The following is a 23,405-nucleotide window of genomic DNA, read 5'->3' as shown; positions in this document are numbered from 1 at the left end:
TGAGCCAAAAAAATGAAGCAGATCCAACGCTCGAGTGGACCACACCAAATAGTGAGCTTGGATTGCATTAAATGAAAGAGTCATCTCTGGTGTGGTCCAATTGAGCTTTGGATCTGCCTCATTATTGGGCTCATACATTAAAATGATCTGAGAAAATGGATGGACAAAATGGATAAACAGATACATCATGGCTGGACGGCTTATTGTACTGGGGTTAGGACACAATCCACTTCCACTTGGGAGATGCTTATTGACACATCCCCTCTCAAGGACAGTAACCCAACATAGGCCTTCTTTCAAAATGAGCAGCAGGCAACCTCGCTGGAAATTATGCCATCATTTCCTGCATTTTCTGGTGGAACGGTTTGGATTAGGTCCCAAAATTTAAAGAAAAAATTTAAAAAAACTCTAAAAAGACCTTTGCTACATATCAGAGATGAAAAATGGTGGGGACAAACTAGGTCATGTAAAAAGATGAAAAACACCATGCAGAGTCCACATTCATTAGGATACTGTCCGTCAATCACAGTTAAGATCATCCAATCCATGAGTATTCAGGCAGCAGCCCATCTACAACGGTACCCATCATTTCACCCTGGATTAACAGACCAACTGTACCATGTATCTGATCATTTGCGTCACCTTTCTGGGTCCATCGAAATTGGAAGTAAACCTTGGGAGCATGCAGAATCCTTATAGAATTGTGTAACATCGCATCTTTCATCTCTAAAGACCATGAGCCTCCACATCCTACCGTACACAGCAAATGCTAAAAGACCATTAACCTCAACATACAACCTGCCGATCAGCAGAGGACCCTATCATGGACAGGCTATCACCCAAAATTTGCACCGTTAGGACAATCCTAACCATTCAATGGTGGGCTGCAAATGGAAAGTAGAAAAAAGAAAATGGACAACAGTCCCAAACTCAACAGATTAAAACTCAGAGATCAAACAGCCCTGTTTGTCCCACGTGATTGTCCAGTTGGTGTGATTTGGATGGCAGTGATCAACCTGCATGTACAAAGTACGTTAATATCCCATCCTATCAAGGCAGTCATAACCAAAAATCAAAGAAAGAACATTCTCTAAAGAAGAAGCACCACACCTTTGAAGTCTCCCCTTGAGGGGTTGCCTACTGTTTTAAATATATTTCATGCCTTGAATTCTTATCTGCCTTGATATTAAGTACTGGGCTAGAGAATAAATAACCCCTAGTAACCCCAACACCTTCACAGTGATTATATCTGTGATTACTATTGACGGTAAATTAAGAGGCATGGTCAGCAACAGCATTGAATCCGTCTGCTTTGTGTAGTCCCACATAAAGCGGTTAAAGAGGATGTGATTGGGCAATGTGAGCATGAGGAGGGCTGCATTCTTAACCGCAAAAAACCAGCCCGGCCCGCCAATCTCAAGACCCCACCCAGAGTCACCATGCCAGACCTCCTCCCATATCCTGTAGAGGGCGGTCAAGACCAAATATCCCGAAATAGCTACCATCACTGGGAAATACCGCTGCCTGTCCCCAAACCCAGAGACGAAGTCTGTATCCTGATTGAGCAACAGCAAGATTGGGGCCAGGAAGAATATTGCACGGTTCGATCCACCAGTGAAATGGATGTTCAAGATCAGGCAGATGACGAAGCACAAGATGGTAGAGACATTCCCGACTGCGGGCATCCAGGCTCCCTCTGCCGCCAACTTCTTGACCGTGAAGGAAGGGGCGGTTGATGCCTTCCTCTGCTGCATTAGCCTCATCTTCGGTCCGAAAACAGTATTCCGGCCAGATTGGTGCATGGAGCTTCTGTCCAACGCTTTCTCATGCATCAGTGATGCCAGCTCGAATTTGATCTCCAATGCAATTAGCATGAACAACGTAGCATATAGCCCCAAAAGCGACATCCTATCCCCTTCAACTGCCAATAATGTTGTGAGCTTGTCCCCTTCTTCATCTGCTCCGACACTTTTTACTCTCAACTGTCCTTCCAATAGGTAGGTGACAGGGAAGAGCGCTACCAGTAGAGCAAACACCCATGGCAAGTGCCTTGTACTTGAAGCAGAAGGGAGATGCGTGAAGACAACAAAGACAGACGCACTGACCATTGTCCCGACAAGAAGAGCGTGTAGGATTGTGGCCTGAAGGAAATATTCTGCACAGATGTAAATGCCCAACGCAATCCCCACTCCAACTGCGTAAAATGCCCTCAACTCAACTATGTACTTGATGGGAATGATGGAGGTGACTGCTGCTAATGTAAATAAGATTGTCATGATCAGTAGCCATGATGGCCATGTAGGCTTTGAAGCCACAAAGCCATAGATTGAAATGTCATCTGTAGCAGAGAGATGAGCTGCTTTCATCATGTCCGATTGGAATGCCCATGACAATGGAATCGGTGGTTGCATAAAAATAAATAGCAGACCTGCAGCAACCACTAGCACTAGGAATCTCTTTGCCGACTGCATACGGAAAAGGAAACGTTCTTAAAATGCGACAAATATGCACGTATAGCAAAAGGGAACATAGTATCAGAGTTGAACAACATAAGAACTTCACTTGCAGTCATCTACACCAGCATATAGGCAATAAGGGGTTCTGCCAAAATTTGAGTGTATTGATAAAGGAGACCTAAATAAAATAGTGACAACTGAATGTTAATAACATTGCAAAGCTAACAGGCAATGAACAGTTCAGGCTTATCAAATTAAAGACTGCATTTTCAGATGAACAATTGAAAGCACCAACAAGCACGGCCTTTACATGAACAGGGGCTAATGAAGAGTTGCAACTTTTAGCTCAATAAGAACTAGATATCATGATAACAAGGGGAAAAAAAAAAGAACCAGAATTGAGGTAATGGAGTTCCTTCTTCTTTCTTCCTTTCTTTCTTTTGAAAGTCATGTAACTTCACCAAAAGAGTTCGCCTGTTATTTTAAAAACAGAGTTTCTTCTTATTGGCAATCTTAACTAACTCCATTTGTTTTTGTTTTTGTTTTTTTTTTTTTTTTAATGAAAGGAAATAATTTCATTAAAAAGCAGCAACCACTATGGACAAATGTACAGACTATACAGGGAAGAAACAGAACTGCCACCCCACCGGGAATTGGAACAAGATATTCAATCCCGACACCCAATCTATTACAAAGATTTTAGCCCTCCTAAAAACATCTATAGCTTTCCCCTTCTTATTTTTGAAGCATCCAATCATTCCTTTCTAACCATAACGCCCACAAGCCCGCTAGCATACTCAACCTCCATATCCTTTTCCCTATTAACCCTCTCCATGCGACAATAAGAGAAAATTATCTATTGAACTAGGAAGCACCCAAAGCACTCAAAAAAGCTTAAAGAAATGGGCCCCACACACCTCTTGCGAAAGATCAGTGAAGGAACTAGTGATTCACTGATTCTGCATCCTTGAAGCATAGCAAACACGTTTGGAAGAATCATATTCCCCTTACAAAGGTTGTCGATTGTTAGCACCTTATTCTTCCCAACAAGCCACCCAAATACCGCCACCTTCAACGGGGCACCATATCACCATATGAAGGTCATCGAAGATATCCCTTCATTTGCCACATTTTCACTTATAACCCAATACAAAGATTTCATTGAAAATTTACCAGATTTATCTTTTAACCATTTGAGCAAATCCATGCTTGAAGCTACCTGAGATACCTTGGCCAGCACCTCGAGAAGATCTATCAATTCTTGAATTTCTTTATTGACTAGATTCCTTCTACAGAGAGGGGCCCAAATAACTTCTCTCTCCGATCCATACATCTTCCCAAAATTGAATCCGCAAACAATTGCCAAGAGAGAAGGAAATCCCTTCTTTGAACTTCAGAGCCACCCCAGCAACCACTTTCCACAAACTCGATACCCTCCCCATCAAGGACGTTGTATTTGCTAGCAATTACCTCTCTCCACAAACTCCCTTCTTCCTAACCAATCCTCCAAATCCATTTTCCAAGCAAGGCAATATTCATGGTGTTCAAATCCCTTATTCTTGCTCCACCTCCCACCAGAGGTTTGCACACCTCTTCCAATTCAGAAGACAACATTTATGCTATTCTTCAGCTCCACGCCACAAAAAAGTTGTCTTAGCCTATCAAATATGTTCAAAACTGACTTCTAACATCTTTAGAGAGACGGTCCGATAATGTTGCCTTTAATAACGTTAATCACCCAGCCAGGGAGAGGCAAGACTCTTCCGCCTATGCAGCTTCCTCTCTACTCTTTCGATAACCTTGTACCAAAGGTGCTTTGATGGTTTGCCAATGCAAAGTGGGTGACCAATATATGTTGAGATAAAAGAACCCGAGTCACACTAAAAAATCTCTACCATTCTAGCAATTTCAACCTTCAACAAACCAACTCCTAGATGTTCACTCTTAAGGATGTTTACCTTTAGACAGGAGACCACTTCGAAGCACCTCACAATTTTTCTAAAGTCATGTACAGACTTTGTAAGCGTCATTAAAAAAAACAGTATTGTCAGCGAACTGGAGGTGTCATATTTGTGTTCCCATATTCACCACCCTAAACCCTCTAGTAAGAATTTGTGTTCCCATATTCACCACCCTAAACCCTCTAGTAAGACCAACCGAAACTCCTTTGTCCAACATTTTTCCAAGGGCTTCTGCAATCACCACTAAAAGAAACAGAGAGCGCGGGTCACCTTGCTGGAGACCTCTCGATGCATAGAAGAAGCCCTTTTAGGACCCATTTACCAAAACGGAGAATCTGGCCAATTGAATGCACTCCTAAATCCATCTTCTCCACTTCTACCCACAACCCAATTGCCCGAGCATGTAATTAAAAAATTCCCAATCGACATGATCAAAGGCCTTCATGATGTTCGACTCATGAGTGATGAGCGTTCAATCCAAGATCTGCATGTCATTATAAAAGCACCTTGGGCTTTGGAGATGACATTCTCTAAAGAACACTTGAAACCTGGAGGCCATGATTTTGTTAAAATCTTATACAAGCCCCTAATGACACCAATAGGCCTAAAATCTTTTTTAGTTGTCCACACCTTCACTTTGAAATGATGGCAACAAAGGAAGCCCCCACTCCAACGACAAGCACCCTCTTTCAAATTTCAAAAAAGTTTAATATGAAATTAACCAAATCACCTTTCACTACTTCTTAGAAAACATGAAAGAAAGCCATGGGGAAGCCGTCAAAACCCAAAGCCTTCTCCCTTCCCAAAGAATCCACTGCAACTTTAATTTCGTCATCAGAGATCTACTTCACACAAGATTCTGCTTTTGCAACAGAGATTTGGGGAAAAAGCCAAATTATCCAACCGGGGTTGAGACCACCCCTTGCCCGATAACAAGTTCTTATAGAATTGGATGATGGAATCACAAAATTGAGATTTTTGTCAACCCTCCTGTCATCGACGGTGACAATGTTGATCTTGTTATTTCTTGTTGGACCACCAGTGATGTTGTAAGAGAAGCGTGTGTTCTATCTCCTTCTTAAGCCAAACAACCCCTTAAATGATGCCCCCATTGAATTTCCTCCTCCTTAAGCCAGTTCATGTATTCAAGAGATAACTCAACCCTCGTAGCTTTTTCCGCCTTTGACAATACGCCCCTTCTTCATTACATCAAGAGCTTAGATGTCCCTTAGAATGCATTCAACTTCAGATTCCCTACTCCCAAGCACCATCTTCTTCCAAACATTTATTTTTCCTTTTAGGAGTTTGATTTTTTTTACATAAAATAAACCTAGCATAGCCTTCCACAAGACTCCCACCAATCCTTTACTAGCTAGGAAAAGCCTTCCACCTCTAGCTACATGAGTTCAAATATAAATGATTTTGGGCCTCTATTTTTTTCTTCAACTTTTGGAGGCAATGGTCAGATATTGGTTGCAGGAGTCCAAGAATCTATCAAAGCGAGACATGATGGCCCTCTCTTGATAGTTCGTCCATGTGAATTTAACTCACCCTGAGGCAGGTCCACCAGGTCATTCTCGACTACCCAATCTGAGAGGACCTTCATGATGCGAGTGACCTTCATGATGCGAGTGATCCACCCTTTCGTGGGTGAATTTGATGATGTTGAAGTCTCCTCCTAAGCACCATGGCATCATCCACCTATCCTGAATTGAGTTGAACTCTACCCACCAAAGGAGTCTCAGCAATACCTGGTTCAGCCCATAAACAGTCGTGAACATCCATCAAAAACCTGACACCACCTCCCTTAGGATGACAAAAACATAGAATGATTGATCATCCACCACTCCTTCGTCACCCACATCATTGTCTCCCAAGCAACCAAAATGCTCCCTGCAAAACCAACAGTGTCCAGCACCACCCAGTCTATTAACCCCCCAAATCCAATCCATCACCTTTTGGTCAACTGATGGAAGTTTAGTTTCCTGCAATACGATTAACCAGGCCTTGGCTTTACAATATAGATCCTTGATCTAGACCTTTCTTGCCCGCATCCCAGACCTTTGACATTCAAGATAAGAAGCTTCATTGGCTAACCACCTATTCCCTCTTGCCCTCTTTGCGCTCTTGGAGTTGGTTCCCACAAGGTAGTTGATGGATGACTCAGAGTAACCCTCTCCACCCCTTTGGAGACCTCAGACTGGACCTTCTTTTGACTTGTCGCTTGGGTCTTCTAGCCTCACGTTCCTCCACAGATTGGAAAAGCACGATGTAGTTTTCCTCACAGTCGTCAAAGGAGATTCCCACCATCTTGCCCACATGCTCAATTGCGTCCTTAATCCCTTGTGTACCTTGACCATCAAAGCGACCCTCCATCCTTTCTAGCTAAAGGCCCATTGGTGCTCACCAAAGGGGCAAAGCCGCTGTTCACCTCTTTGTCACAACCTCCAATCGCTTGTATTGGAGTGACGACCAACACCTCTGAAAGAGTCTCGTTGCTACACTCAAATACTCCCCATAGGCAAGGTTGGGCATGCCTTTCCCATTTTGTTCTCCGAAGCTTGCACTTGAACCACTAAAGCCCGATCTTTAATGTCGACACCCAATGAATCTTGAGCCAGAGTTTCAACATGCACAGAGTGCACATCCTCCGAGACTGCCAAAAGAGATCTTCCACTGCACGAGATTGGAGAAGACAAACCAAGATCCACTGAAAGGTGCTGGCCACACCTTCTGTCACTTTCGCTTCTCCCGCCCTCCATCGCGAACAGAACGGAGAGGTAGAGATAGCCAACTTCATCAAATAAGAAAACGTCCTCTCACGTGAAATGGACACATGAGTGACACAACTGACGAACTCGCACAAGGGGGGGTGCAATTGAGAGCAAGGCATGAATCTATGGACCCATCCAGGCCATGTGGAAGCAACACCGCATCGACTTCTCTGCATCGAAAGCGTCTCCAAATGTGCGAGGGGACAAATCTCGGGACCTTGTCTCCCTACTGTCGCCACCAGGCTCTGAAACAGCAGAGGAGACTCCTAACATTCTTTAATAAAAGGATTTTGGTACTTTTCCCTATGATATAGTATGTACTTACATATAGCTTTAAGATTTTTGACTTGTGACTAGTCTAATAGTTTCAAAGGGAGTTGGATCAACCCCATCACAATCATACCCTCAGCCACCCCTAGTCATGGGAGCTTGCATTCAACTAAATGTAGCAAATTTGTCTAAAAGCCTAACAACTCAGATGTGACAACTACACCTCACCTTGCCACATCGTCAACAAGAAAACAAGTGTTGCTTCCAACATAAGCAATAGGAAACACCACAAACTTGAAATCAGGATTTCCTAAGGCACTCCAAAATCATGCAAATTGCAAGGTGAAGGATCACTAGAAGTCGATAATGAGTTTTGGTTCGATCAGCCAGAAAACATTCTTGTTGAAATAAATTATCGTTATTAACAGCTGTATACAAGAAAACCATCTTTTGCTATTCAGATAGCAACATTCAGACTACTAAAGGCAAGCAGAAATACATGAGGCAAATGCACACATTAGTAAATAATCTGGCAGTGTACAGTTCATGCCAGCCTGAAAACTGAAGCCAGCAACAACAAAACAAAGGAAGAAAACGATACAACTATCCGCAAAGGAAATGGATACTGGAGACCAAGACATAAGTTCCTAGAGACACCATAGCCAAGGTTAGAGCTAAAGCTTTTAAAAAAGTCAGGCGGTTAGAGCTAAAGCTTTTTAAAAAGTCAGGCTATTATACTCCCAAAGAGTGGAAAATGAGTACTATAACTTGCTGCACATTAACTTTTGTCAGATGGAAATTAGTTCTCAGTATCATGTTCATACAACAGCACAGCTATAGGCTTAAGAAGTTTTGCTACCTGGACATGGGAAAAGTGGAGTGCAACAATTGGTATACAAGCCACTCCTGTTGAAAGAATATAAAATCCCAAAAGCAAGCCATCAGACGGGGGTCTTCCATTCCACCACTGGAGAGCTTCAAAAATAGTTTCGCGGCAGAACCAGGCAGAGAAAGCAATCACACCAGCATGTACAATACCCTGCCAAGGCTTCATTCTAGAACTTGCTTTTGACTTGTCCCTATATGATATCAACAAAATTCAACAAACTGAGCCAAATACTGAATGAACTATGAGTTTAGTTCCAAGCAGAGTTCAGACAGGGAACGAGAACTTTGTTAGTTGGAGCTAAAATGCCTCCGAGGAATTCAACGGCAACATCATGTCACTTGCCTCATTCTTACCATTAATTGAATGAACAATGCAAGGAGAAACCAAATGGAAGGCGAGAAAGAAGTGAAGTTCATACTTGTAAAGAAGCAATGAAGGAGAAACAGCCAGTAGTAGAACAGCCGATGCCCATAGAACAGACTTTGATGTAATAAAAAGCATAGCTAGCTTTGAGGAATATAAACAGGTCGAAATCCAAACTGCTTTTGGTCCAATGCGCTGATCCACAACCAATCTCCTCACCAAAGCCAAACCCAGAAAAGTAGTCAAGATGACCATGTAGCTCGGATATATCACTTCATCTTCAAACCCAAAATAATGCATGCCAGTATAGTTAAAAAACAGATTTTCTATGTAGCAAAGCACCAGAGAATGGCTGATAAGACCCAGTTCAGTGATGAAACGAAGTTTCGGTGGAAGAAGGACAAAGCCTGGAACAGCCATTGCCAGGATCGCACTTGCAACTATCAGCTTACAGGAGGATTTAAGAGCCATACCAGCCAACCAAATATTGAGATCCCAGAAGTTATGCATAACAAACCATGCGATCATCAAGCTTGCCAGCATGACAAAGGCAAAATATGAAGGCAGGCTCTTCCGTGTAAAGAACCGAGCTAGATAAAAGCCAGAGATCAAGGGGAGTGGAAGGAGCTGCAAAAATGATGGCCAACAACTTTAGTGTTGCTATAATCCCATGACAGTGCTGCAGATTAGCTTGCAACTCAAAATGCAGTCATTTGAAGAAGACATGACACAACTTCACCTTCAAGAATATGATACAACTGAATGGAAATTCATGATAGGCTATCATCTTTGCAGACCTAGTACCATGAGTATGTTCGACTCGAATTTGCAGCTTCAGATGAACTTTTTTCACAATGAACGACAGAGGATCATCAGACAAACAGAAACACAAAAAACATGCTGTAAACAACTGACCATGTCCCTGACAATGAACGAAGCAGCCAGCATAAAAGTGCAACATTTTATTAGCAGAGGAAAGAACGAACAGAAACTGCAAGCACATGACTCTGGAGCCAACCGACCCAGTTTGTTCTTGTTTATTGTCATCTGCACATATCCCCTCTGACAAATAAAAAAGCCAACAGCCCAATATAAAATGACTCTGGTAATGAGCTTGCAGCATTTTATTACCAAGGAAAGAAATGGTAAATGTCAACATTGAAAAGTCATGAAATTGAACTCTTTACAAATTTTTACTACAAAAAAAGAGACAGAAAAGGGTGGGGATCTTAACTACACAAGCACAAGCACAAAGATGGATCGATCTCCCTTTTTATTATTCTTTTTTCCCGTTAAGATGAGATTTTATTAAGAAAGAATAACCACCACATTACACAGCCTGGACGGCGGAAAAATCAGGGTGGTTCCCAGTCCGATCCTTCTACAATTTGCTCCAACCTGTGGGAGTGGAAAAAAGTCATGCATGCACCTCCTTTGTATGGACCTATCGGGTCCCTCCCAAAGTGATGGCATTCGCTTGGTTAGTGGGGCGAAAAAGAGTGCTAACAGTGGATGAAAAGGGGACAATCTTCAAAAAAGATCAATGACGCTACCTAATATGTGTGATGCGCGTAGAGGATACAAAATCAATAGATCGCCTATTCATTCACTGCCCTTACACCCAAACTACAATCCTGGGCCTATTTGATGTCTCGTGGCTGATGCCAAAATCAATCGGAAACCTCCTCTTTGCTTGGCATAGCGTCTGGCTAAGGAGAGGAATGCATGCTTCCGGAACTCGAAATCCCTGGCAATTGAGGCGACAAGAAAAACTAAGATCCTGGTTCTGGAATGGGCTTCCTGTGTAAAATACTTAGCAAATCGTGATAGTTCCTCTATGATGATGGTGTAATTTTTTGTTTCCTGTTTTAACTTTGTTCTTGGCATGCCGCCATCCAGGCGCTTCTCTTTAGATGAAAGTATACTTTCCTTTATAAAAAAATAAATAAATAAATAAATAAATAAGCAACCTGGCTGGACACTCCCTAGGCTAAGTCAACTTGCTCTTTCACTAGCAACTGAACTTCCCCATTACCTTCCCTAAGCAAATGTTAGTGAACAAGTGGTCGCCCTTGGCAGATCTGTCCTGTTTCCATCACTCATCTAGCTAATATCCACAGGAATTCCACAAATGAGGAAACCCAGAAAATTGCATTCAACAAACACCCTCAATCACAGCCAGAACATAACACCCTGACCTCTGCCATATGAGTACAGTTGCCAACTGACCCTAGTAGACTTTGAACCTCAATGTCATTCCTAATGATGCCTCCTTGTCCTGTCATAACTAGGTTGCTACGAGAACATATGTTGAAAGATAGCTTCAGCATCCAATGTGGTGGATGAATCCAACTATCCCATTCATATAGCTCCTGTCTTCAATGATGTCTATCCTACCTCCCGTTAAATCCACCCAATGGACTGCCACAAACTCCGACAAGGAAAAGGGCCCAAGTAATGATTTTACTATAAAAGCACCTTATGACCTACTCAATCTCTTCCTCATTAAAAGAACAATCATTTCTTCCCCCATCATGTCAAACCACCTTCAATTGACAATGACTCTCAATAATTGCCTTAGTTCCACAATTGTAACTATAGCTCATCATCATCTAAAGCCTTATCCCCATTACTTGGGATCAGCTACATGAATCATGTTCCACCATTCCACCCTATCAAGGGTCATACCTTCGACTAGACCATAGGCCATTAAATCTTTTATTTCTACTTCCATCCATGTCCTTTTGAGCCTTCCCCTTGCCCTTTTAGAGGCTTTGGTTTGTACCAACTCACTCCTAACCGGCATAGTTCTTGGTCTCGGTTGCACATGACTGAACCAATTAAGTCTAATTCCCCTCATCTTATTACCTATCAGTGCTACTCCTAAGTTCACTCGAATGCATTCAGTTCTAATTCTATCCTTGTCTTGCCACTCATCCATTTCAGCTTGCATACTCATCCGATGTTGTTCCTTTCAACTTACACACTCATCCTATGATCATGTTGTTCCTTAACTACCCAACATTTTGTCCCATAATGCATAGCTAGTCTTATAAAATTTCTCATTCGTATTTGAGTGGTGCACGACGATCACATAAAACTTCAAAGGCATTCTCCATTTCTTCCACCCAGCTTGGATTCTATGGGCAACATCCTTCGCAATCTCTCCACTCTCACGAATTATTGGCCCAAGGTATTGAGAGTGGTCATTTTGAAAAACTTCTTGATTAGCAATCTTAACTAATTCCTCATTTTCACTCCCGTTGTTACTAATATTGCACTCCATGTACTCTATTTTAGTCCAACTAATTTTAAATCCTTTAGATTTCAAAGCACCCCTCCATAAATATGTTGTGTTTGCGCTTGTCACCCTCGTCCCCGTCAATCAAAACTGTCATCTGCAAGCTACATACTGTTGGGTCCCTATCGTATACACGCAGAGAAATATGGTATAATACAATTTGATGATGGGACCCATCCTAAGAATCCCCGTTTGCAATAATATCAAATATATATATATATATATATATATATATATATATATATATATATAAATGGTGGAGATCATACCTGCACGTGATGTGCACAAAGGAGATGCTTGTGATGTCGATCTCCTAAACCAAGGAGTCTCTCCGTGATCTATCCCAGTACCGGAGAATCAAGATGGCCCAACGTCTAATCCTCTAGTAGGTGACAAGGAAGACATACCATCCACACAAATGGACCACACATGAGGATAATAGAAAAGGATGGAGTAGATTTCGACTCTCACATACTCTCTTTTTTCTCACGCTCACACATTCAATTGGGTGGGGACGTCCAGGGCCAGCTCTTCCTCTCCTTTGGGATAGGATCATATAAATAAAGGGGTGTTAGGTTTTCAGGGGTGCATCCAGTATGGTGCTCTGCCACCACATGGACTTCGGCGTAACCTATTGTGAAGGAAGCCTGTCAATTCACCCAATCAATGCATATACTCATGACTCAATCCCTCCACTGTCATGGTGTATCCATTAATGATCATATCCATGAAATCAAAAGTGGATCATTAGATCTGGGCCATCGGGTTATCATCAAGTGCGTTCAGAGCAGTTTTAACAGTTAAAACAAAAACTTCGACGATCAAAAACCTTTGAAAAAATGATTAAAACATTCAGAGTGCTAGGCATAGAGGGAAAGCCACTTGATGAGTCCCCAATCTATTCAGATTAAAGCCATAAATATGTTCCTAGGCAAACCAGTGGATCCCTTGTTGGCTCGTACAATAATTAAAGGCTCTTAATGGAAGTACCCGGCTATGTCTACTTTATTGGCCCCTGCATGGACGTCGTAGAAAGAGTCAAAGCCGACCAGTCAAGATCTTGACCCTTATATGTCATCAGGTCTAAAGATCAAATCATCTTTCATGCATCATTTAGTCCTAATCTCACGATCACAGTCCAAGCTAATGGGCCCAAAGACTGTTGACTTGATCTCGATCTACCAATGTGAGTGACCAAAGGTCCGAACCTGGATCCTTTGTACATAGCACACTAACACTCTTTTCCGGGTAAGGGTAAGGCATAAGCCGACAACAAGTTAGCTCCCGATGGTGGAGATTGTCCATCCTGACCCAAGTCAGTCTCCTCACCTAAGATGACCATGCATATCATGAACCGATGTCCAAAGGTGTGTCCCATGCACCTGTGACGGTCATTGTCTAACAGAGTACTGAGATCCATTGACCACAACTCTCCCAAGTCAATGACCGTCATGTCCAATCTCAAGTTCCCAAGGACAACTAGAGGAATCACTCCTCAATAAACCCGATGAATAAGAGCAACACTAAATCTGTCTAAGGCATATCACATGCCCAATCTAAGACCCATGGTCACCATGATCAACGGTTGAGATCTGCCCAATCACATCCACATGGCTAGTGGATAAGGGCACGAATGGTTTTTTAGGGTGGTTTTTTAGGGCACTAACTCCAACACACACACACCATGGGATCTCTTCCTGCAAATGCAACAATGTAACTATTGATTAATGGCAAAAAAATTGGTTAGACAATTTTTCTCATATTGAAATTTTTTTTATCATTGATCAACACTATCATCATATTGATTATACTAAAGAAGGTCCAATCATTTATCTTGATCATACATCATTTGGACTACCTTTCATTGCCCATCTCTCCCAAAGTCACTTTGATTGATAGATCCTAACCAATAAATCAATGGCAATGAAACCATTGGGCCCATATTGACTACACCTAGAGAAGCTTCAATCATTGATCCAAGCCATCATCCTAAGGTTCCCATATTGTACTGCCCATTCCTCTCAAAAATCAAGTTGATTAGATAAATCTTAATCATCCAATCAATGGCTCAAAAAATGGACAACTCATACTAACTATATTATACAATCATTGAATTGGACTACAAAGTCCAATCACATGGGGCATATGGGGCCCACCATTGTCCATTACTCCCAAGCATTATGATATGATGATCCTACCCATCCGATCAAATGGCTAGGAAATGGATGGTCCATATTCATTATCCTATAGAAGGACTGATCAATTGACCTAAATTGTCCGCTGTTATGGCCAACCTTTGATTGTCAAAAAAAAAAACAAAACACAATTGATTGGATCGCCTTAATAATCCAATTAATGGCTCGAAAATGGATGATCCATAATCATAATTGGAGGAAAGGTTTGATCGCTATCCATCACGGGGATCCCAAATCTCACACATTCCACATTAGCACATTCCGTAGTAAATGTATGGTTAAGGGAAATCATTATTGCGTAATGTATCACACCCTTGGGACACGGATACATATTGGTTATCGCATGAGATATATCGGTTATATTGTGTAATGTATCATTGTTATTGGGAAACATTGGAACATTGGTCAAATTTTTCAATGAAACTTCAAGGATTGTTAAAAAGACATCAATACACAATTAGAAATCAAAACATTATAATTTATTTTATTTAAATAAATAAAAATAAATAAATAAATAAAAAAACAATTGCACATAATAGGTTTCCTTTGTATGGGGTCCAAATCTATGCGTTGTCTGATTGAACTAATGCAAGTATATTTAAAGTCTATTTGCATAATTTATAAATGTAAGACGATATGTATGGAAACATAAGCAATGCATTAAAAAGCAATCGAAAAATCACTAGATCGGGTTACATAAATGTTTGATCTTGAGTTTGGACATATATTGCAACCGATTTGCGAGAAATTGTGAATTTTCAATTTTTCCCAATTTTCTGCAACTCAACCCATCTCCTCAAAATCTCGAAATCAAACCACCAAATCCATGATTTTTTTATGCAAAACATGAAGAATCATACTATTGTAACTATTTGACATTGAGTTAACATGATTTACAACGGGAAAAAAAAAATAATCGGAAATATAAAAAAATGCTCATCGGATTGAACATGTGGGATATATCGGCACTACTTGCATGTTTCGTATCGCACAAGTGGCACACAAAATATATCGTGGGATATGTCGGCCAAGATTGTCAATACTGTAACATTGGGTTAGAGATGGTCCAATTGTTCACATCCAACCTACGTGTATGGTCACCTGCTAACTGGACCGGCCTGTTTTTTGGGGGGCATGCATATTCTCTAGGTGGCTCACCTGATGAGAAGTCAAATCTCACATGCCACAATGGCATGTTCACTCATAATGGACGGTTACATGAGGACCAATTGTCTTCAACCAATATATGTTGACCAACTGATGATGGGATCAGCCTATTTTTTGGGCCATGCAGATTTACTAGGCAACCACTTAGGAACGGTCCAGATCTCATATGCCACAATGCGTGCATGGAAGCAAATAGAGGATTATAAAAGGGCCATTGGTCTCTATTCAGGTTGGTTCTTCTTAGGAATTTGCAGATTAGTTGGAGAAGGATCCTTTCTCCGATTGCAAGGTGTTATTGAACAAAGGTGGTACTCTTGAGTTGAGCCTATTTTAGATTACACCTCTGATGAGAATATGGAGGCTTTATAGTTCTTTTCCCCCAAAAATGAAAATGCAGAACCTCAAAGCATACAGGGTTTTTCAAAAACCCAAAACCATTCATAATAAATAGACCATGGGGTCCTTAGATATTGGAATGAGGGTAATCAAGTTTTCTTCTTTTGTCCCACGGGAGTGGAAGATCCCATTGAAGATTCAAAGGGCTCCGCATCTTTTCAAACTCATTTTCCATTTCTATTTTGGCATATTGCACTTTTTTCTTTGGAAAGATGGCAAATTGCACTTCAAAGAATTGCTCAGTGGATTACAGTGAATTAGTGGAACTGTGGAGAGCCACTTCCAGTTTTGCCAAGATAAGGGACCTAGTGTCAAGGTTGAACAGATTGTTGGGGTCAGAACCTTAGCTAAAAACGGCGATGGTCGGTCTTGCTTTGTAGAGAGGATTTGTTATCCCTTTTGTGATTTTTGAGTTCATCGTTTAGTAAAATTGATGTAGGACCGATGTGTGAACTCAAATATTGTGTGAGAACAATCAGCAAAATTAACTTAATAAAAAAAAAACACAAAACTTGCTATCATCATCACAACTATCAAAATCCAAAGAGAAGATCGTGCATGATTCTAGCCTAGGTTAACAAGCATCATCTTACAGGGCCATTAAGTAAGGAAAATTGTGATCTAATGGATATAGGAACATCCAAGTAGCATAGGGTAAAGTAGGGGTGCACATTTAACTGGTAGAACCGTGAAACCGGACCGGAAGTGCACCGGTTCCGGTTCCGGTTCCAAAAATCAAAGAACCGGTGACAACGGTTCGGTTCTCGGTTTGGGGGTATGTAGAACCGAACCAAACCGTGAACCGATCCGTAGAACTAAACCGTGGATCCGATCCGTAGAACCGAACCGTGGAACCGAACCATGGAACCAAACCGATGTATTTTAGCACACCTTATAATTATTTTCTTTAGAATAATTATTTTCGTAAATGTATTTTTGCACACCTTATACAATATCTAAACCATTCATCAAATGGACCACAATATGGATGGACATGGGCTTGCAATTGGGCTGGATTATAAAAAGCCCAGAACCGTGGAACCGATCCGGAACCAAACCGGTTTTAACGGTTCGGTTCCGGTTCGGTTCTAGGGTGCCAACGGTCTAGTTCGGGTTCCGAAGTTCCTAAAACCGTTAGGAACGGTTCGGTTCCGGTTTCACCCCAAAACCGGACCAAACCGAACCGTGTGCACCCCTAGGGTAAAGCCTATTTCAAAGGGAAGGCCTAATACTATCTAGGGTGAAATTAGGGTTTAGAGAAAACTTGGGGAAAACTTGGAATTAGGGTTAATGGGATAATTGGGTAGAGGGGTTAAAGGGTTTAGGTAATAGGAAAAGGGAATTAAGGTTTTGGATGGAAGGATTGTAAGGATTTGGGCTTAATTGAAGAATGTGTAGAATTATGGTTTGGTAATTTGGGAAAATAGGAAAATTAGGGATTTATAAATTTAGGAAAAGGGAGAGTAGGGTTTTGACGCAAGGATAATGGAAAACCAATGGGACAAGAGAGTGGTCGTATGGCCAACCTTATGGATTCACACATGCGGTCGTACAGTCACACGTGCGGGCTAGGTTGTGAGGGTTTGGGTCTTTAGGGTTTGGTTCGTCAATAAGTGTGGAATGATAGAGGATTGGAAGAATAGGGAAGGTTTGGGAAGGAGAAAATCGAAGAACTTGAAAAATACCCCAATGGTTGATGAAGGAATGATAATGAGAGTGATAGATGGAGATCTTACACCTCCGTTGATGAAGATTAGCTTTGCACCAATCCTTCTTCTAAATCACATAGAAGTCACCTTCAAATCATATGAAGATGGAAGAAGAAGAAGCAATGAGCTTCTCACTTCTTCTTTTTTCTCAAAAAACCTAATGAAGAGAGGACACCCCCCACCCCCATTTTATAGCTTTAATAACTTTCAAAAATTACAAATTCAACCCTATCTTATAAAATTTGATGAAAATGACCATAGTCTAAAGAAAAATCAACTAAAATCAGTTATAAGGTGTCCAAACATAAAGTAATCATAAACTAAATCCTAAAAGATGATAAAGTCTAAAAATTAATGAAGACGATCCACGATCAATGGCCCGATCATGTGATCCACGCGATCCAAAGGCCCGATCATCACGTCCCTTGAATCTAACGGTCCCAAGGTGTTCTGTAACGGTAACGGTGGCTATAACGGCCACCACCATTACCTTTACGATACAGGGCATAACGGCTATTACGGCCCTGTAACGGCCGTTACGGTCTCTCTTTTTTATTTTTTTATTTATTGAAAAAACTCTCCAGAAAAACCTGTATCTACCCCGTAATGTTGATTAAAAAGTATGAAAAACATGTACATTTCTCGTAATAGACCATTACGAGACCATTATGGCCTTTATAGGGGATGTAACGTGCCGTTAACGGCAATTACGGGTCATTTTTTCCATAACGGCTGTTACAGCCTTTAAGACCCCGTAACGTGTAATGGTTGTCACCGTTACCTTTACATAACGGCCTTTACAGCACACCATGGATGGTCCAAACTACTCCCTAAAGCAACCCATGTGCATATTCCCGGCGTGGGATCTTCCAGATGCCTACACATGCACATGGGGTCTTCACATGATCAAGGGTACTCGCCTAACCACAAGAAAATCGATGCAGCCCGCCTACTCCTCTAATACGTATGCAAAGGTGTAGTGAAGTGATGCCCTCATAAAAAAATTGTGTACCTCTTTAAGTGCCCTAAATCCATCTATCTCAGGTTGGATAAACTGAGGTGAGATTTCCTTTGGAACTTGCTCAATGAGAAAATAGAGGATTTTGTGAAGCTTCTAGGGTTCCTTCAGAGCCATATCCTGAAGTTGGAGGAGCAAGATAGAATGGTGTGGAAGAACGATAAATTGGGATGCTTCTCAGTCCATTCCTTCTACAACATGCTTCGGCCTTTGGCGGCAGGAAAAAGGCATGCTTATAAGTCCTATGTTTGGTCCTATCGGCCCCTCCAAAGTTGCGGCTTTTGCATGTTTTGTTGGGAGAAAGAGGCTAATGAACTTGGACAACTTCCAAAAGAGGTCTCTGGTGCTCCCCAACGTTTGTGTGATGTGTATGGAGGATATGGAAACTGTCGACCACCTCTTCTTACACTACCTTTTTGCTCAGAAAATGTAGAGGAGCTTCCTATGCCTAACTAGTATATCTTGGGTGATGTCGGAATCAATCAGAGATCTCCTTTTGGAATGGCACAATATCAGGTTAGGGAAAGATAGAAGGGTTGTGCTAGATGTTGGCTCTATTAGCAGGCCTTTGGGCTATGTGGCGAGAACGAAATGGTAGATGTTTTGGGAACTCGAGTAACTCGGCAATTGAGATCTTTAATAAGGCAAAGCTCTTTATAACAGAATAGGCCTATTTTTAAAAGGCTACAAAAGCTTGTAACTTTTTTACCCTTGGGATGTAATTTAGTTTTGTTTGCGTTGTAGCTTCTGCACCATCTTGGCATCTTTTCTTAATAAATTGTTGTTACTTTTCAAAAAAAAAACTTTGTTATTCATTAAAATACGACACTGAATATGGCAATTAGTAGGGAAGTGCAATTGTGCAATGATTTACTGATGATGATGATCAATATGGAGAAGAGGGATGAATGTTATAGGCACTATTAGCTTACCATACGACCACCCTTTGGGCCTTTGAAATGTCATCTTTCATTGTGATTTGGTAAATAAATTATGACCATTTACTCTATTTTACATTATGATATCAGAAGTTCTACCTGTTGAACTCCATATTACGATTTTGAGCATTCATGTATAAAATTTCTAGGGACTGGTGCATACATTAGCATGAAAGGACTTCAGAAATTATGGAGTTGACTGTTAGCTTATTATAAGACAACCCTATGAGTCTTTGGAATGTGATTTCTCATTGTGATTCAGTGATTTATGACTATTTAGTCTATATCATATTGTGATCTGTGGAGATCTCTGAAGTTCTAGGTACTGCCACTATGAAGTATTCATGTACAAATGCTCGATTTCTTTTTTCGTTTCAACCCACAGCTAGACAATCATTTCAGTTTGTTGCACTTAGACTTCCAACATTCTTTCCTTTCTTCATTTTAAAATTTCATCCACAAACTTTTCATTATAGTCAGAAAAATTCTTTCCCAAAATTGGGAAGCAAAAACAATGATTTCAATCAGGTAAATGACTGAATTCCAAGTTTTGTTCAAACAATTGAAACAGTGGCGAACGCACGTCCACTCAACTAAGCAAATAATTCACCATGTTTGAAATACAGCCACATTTAACAGAGAACTTGAAGTACAATATGTTGAAAATGAAATATTGGAGCATTATAAAGACCATTTAATCAAAGCAACCAATCAAGAAGGAAATGATAGATGACATGCACTTACATTAAAGTCAGTAGATTGTAACGCTAAAGTAGGGGCAGAGAATATCTTGATTAAATTCAAATTGAGGAAAGAAGCTACCTTGATACTTACATATATAGGGAAGCCTACAACAATTGCCCCAGCCCCACTGACCAGAACTGACAGAGCAGTGAAAGCCACCGAACTGAACCAATCATTGACCAACCCGAGAGCATAAGCCCCCACCCCAGATGCTCCACCCAGCATCGCAACCGTCACAAGAAGATAATTCAATGGTGGGGGCACATGCAAGTACCGTCCAAACGAATGGAAAACCACTCTGACCTCCAAGCAAATCACGACAACAACCAGAGCGACTGCGCCGTTCACCACCCGTATCTGATGAACCTGGTGCCCATCCCTTGTGACCCACCACAGCGCACCCCGAGTCGATGCATAGAGCACAAACAAGAATGGGAGGAAGAACAAGAGAAGGAGGTCGCACACGGATGACGCCGACGAGAAGATCACCGAGTGGTGGGACGCGATGTGGAAGGAGAGAGGCAGGAAGAGGAGGTTCAGGGTGTGGACACAACTTTCAAGCGGACCGAGGATAAAGGACTCATCCCCAGCTGCGAGATCCCGCCCACGCACCAGTTCTTGCTTGGACTTGAAGGAGGACGTGCGGGGGAGAGAGAAGAGCCAATAGGAGATGGCAGAGAAGGCGGCGAGGTGGTAGGCAGAGGCAGGGCCCAGGCCAAGAGCCGAGACAGAGGCCCAGGTGAAGAGTGGTGGGACGGCGAGGGGGATGCAGGCGAAGAGGAGACGTTCTAGGGCGGGGACGATCGAGTGGTTCTCGATCTGGATGTAGCGGAACTGAAGGGAAGCCCAGACTCCAATAAGGAAATTGGTTTCAGCGCAGAGGAAGAGAGAGAGGAGGGAGAGAGGGAGAGAAGGAAAAACAGAGAGGGGATTGGAGGAGGAGAAGAAGAAGGCAATCTGAGAGGCGATGAGAGAGAACCAGACGGAGAAGAAAGAGGCGGATTTGAGGTGGAGGGAATCGAGGATGTAGGAGATCATGAGGGTGAGAGTAAGGGTCGCTGCGACGGGTGGGCCACCGAGATCAACGAGGAAGAGAGCAGCTGGGATAAGAGCAAGGGCGATCCGAGGGTTGTGGGAGAAGGTGGAGGGAGAGGCGGAGGACGACGACGCTCTAGCGTTTTTGTATGAAGAGGATGGAGAACGAGAGAATCTAGGATTAGGGTTAGGGTTAGGGTTTCCATTCGAGAAGGTGGGAAAGGAAGGAGCGCTGAGGGAGGAGGAGATGTAGGGACGGGAGAGATGACGAGCGAAGGACTCGTCAGACATCATCTTGGGGTTTTGTTGGGGATTGGTGGAGTAGAGGGTGGGGTTTTGAGATGGAGGGTGGAGATTGGCTCAAGAGAGGTGGGGCCCAGCTGCAGTTGGATAGATGCTGCTAATGGTCATGGTCGGACAGGAGGGTTTTAGAGATTTGCAGACGACGGAGATAGAGAAGACTAGAAAGAGAGAGTGCTGGGTAGGAGACGAGAGTAGAGAATAGAAGTGTTAGGGCGATTCGCGCGAAGAGATATTTGAAGAAGGGAACGCGCGGCACGTGCTAACTTAGGACGCCTGAAATGGATGGGTTCCATCATCGAGTGTGGTCCACTTTGAATAGTAAGAACTCTATAAGGTAGGTGGGCCTTATTTATCAACAGTTTGGATTTTCCTAAGAGTTGGAAAATGTAATCGGGTGCACCCACTAAGTTACCATGCATCAAAAAATTCATGCAAGGGGTGGTGTCTGGCACGTGCTAACTTAAGACTGAAATTGGTGGGTTCTATCATTGAGTGTGGTCCACTTGAAGCTTGGACTTGACTGTGCCTCTCACCTGATAAGTGGTTCGAATAGCTCATGTGTGTGCTGTGAACAGCCTCTCCAGCCTCCACCGAGGTTAATGTCAATCCACCCACCAGTTCAGCAAAAATTTAGAGAGCACTTTGGTTAAGGTGAATGAGGTGAATAGAAAGGAATTGAGAGTAAATTCAATAAGAGGTGCATTTGAATAAGAGGAAACATATTTAAAATTCTTGAAAGAAGATAAATTTAAGAGTAATACATGTCAAATATCCTTTTTTGACTCTCTTACAAAGTGGTATGAGTAAGTATAAGTATATTCGTGCTTCTAATCAGTGCTGATAATGCTTTTAAACAATACAATTAACAGTTGCATTACTAAAATTATATCAATGAGGTGATCCAAGTTATTCAAATGTTATCATAGGCTGATTGAATTTTCACTTCCATAGTTAATACAAAAATGAGTCATTATTACTCATTGCTTCTGTTTAAAATGTTTGAAAGAAGATGAGTAATCCAACTTGGAAAATTGGTGTCGAAAGGGTTATCTTAAATTCATGGCCCTATGCTGATGGATGTGACATATCCATGTCACCTATCTGTTTTACCCAAAGGGCCTGTTTGGATGAGCGTTTTGGGATGTATTATATCGCATTAGAAGTTATAATTTGATTTTTACTGTATTTGGATTGGAGTGAATAGGAGTTGAATCCCACGTGTGCGAATACAAACTCCAACAAAATTTTCGAACCGACAGTAGAGTATTGTCAATGGGTTCTGTTGCCATCAATAATTCGTATTCATTGCGTTGTATTCGGTAGCGGATGAAAGTTTGAAATTTATACGATTGCAAGATATTTGGTACCTATGTGGTGTGAGATCAGGACTGTTCATTTGGTACATTTTAACGTGAAAAATCATCTGGGCTAGAAATCAAAAAGTTCCATATGTCAAACAGGCCACCCGACCCAATTAATATTGTACAATATGCAAACATAATACATCTTATCCAAACATTGATCTGTATAACGTATTGTATACCATGCCAACCAATGCCTCCTATCCAAACATTGATTAGTATCTCATTGATTTTGATGTATTATAAAAACCGTCCAATGTATACATGAATAGTACCCAAATATAATACAATACAATACTATATGCGAATCTAAATAGGCCCTAACATTTGAGGGCATGAGCCTAAAAATGAGAAAGATTCAAAGCTCAAGTGACCCACATCATATGAAATAATAGCCATACAACTTGAACAATTGAAAGGATTTTTTTTTCTTTTTAAGGCTTATAAGATTGTTTATTTGTAAGGTCACACAAATATATCCAAAAGGGAAAACCTAAATATCATCTTGATACAAAACCTCCAAGG

At 41.6% G+C, this 23,405-nt stretch overlaps 1 protein-coding gene across 1 annotated transcript; it reads right to left on the bottom strand.

Annotated features, from left to right (window-relative positions):
• Positions 1–467: 467 nt before the first annotated feature.
• LOC131246592 (uncharacterized) lies at positions 468–21,705 on the bottom strand. The gene is made up of 5 exons (XM_058246849.1): positions 20,272–21,705; positions 8,769–9,340; positions 8,321–8,540; positions 1,111–2,465; positions 468–1,016 (listed from the first exon to the last, which is right to left on the bottom strand). Exons 1-4 carry the CDS (start codon positions 21,508–21,510, stop codon positions 1,146–1,148), a joined length of 3,351 nt encoding a protein of 1,116 aa, XP_058102832.1. The 5' UTR covers positions 21,511–21,705; the 3' UTR covers positions 468–1,016; positions 1,111–1,145.
• Between the last annotated feature and the right edge of the window lie 1,700 nt (positions 21,706–23,405).

Source organism: Magnolia sinica, chromosome 5 (genome assembly GCF_029962835.1).
Source record: "Magnolia sinica isolate HGM2019 chromosome 5, MsV1, whole genome shotgun sequence".
Classification (NCBI taxonomy): domain Eukaryota; kingdom Viridiplantae; phylum Streptophyta; class Magnoliopsida; order Magnoliales; family Magnoliaceae; genus Magnolia; species Magnolia sinica.
This window is presented reverse-complemented; position numbering and strand designations above follow the sequence as displayed.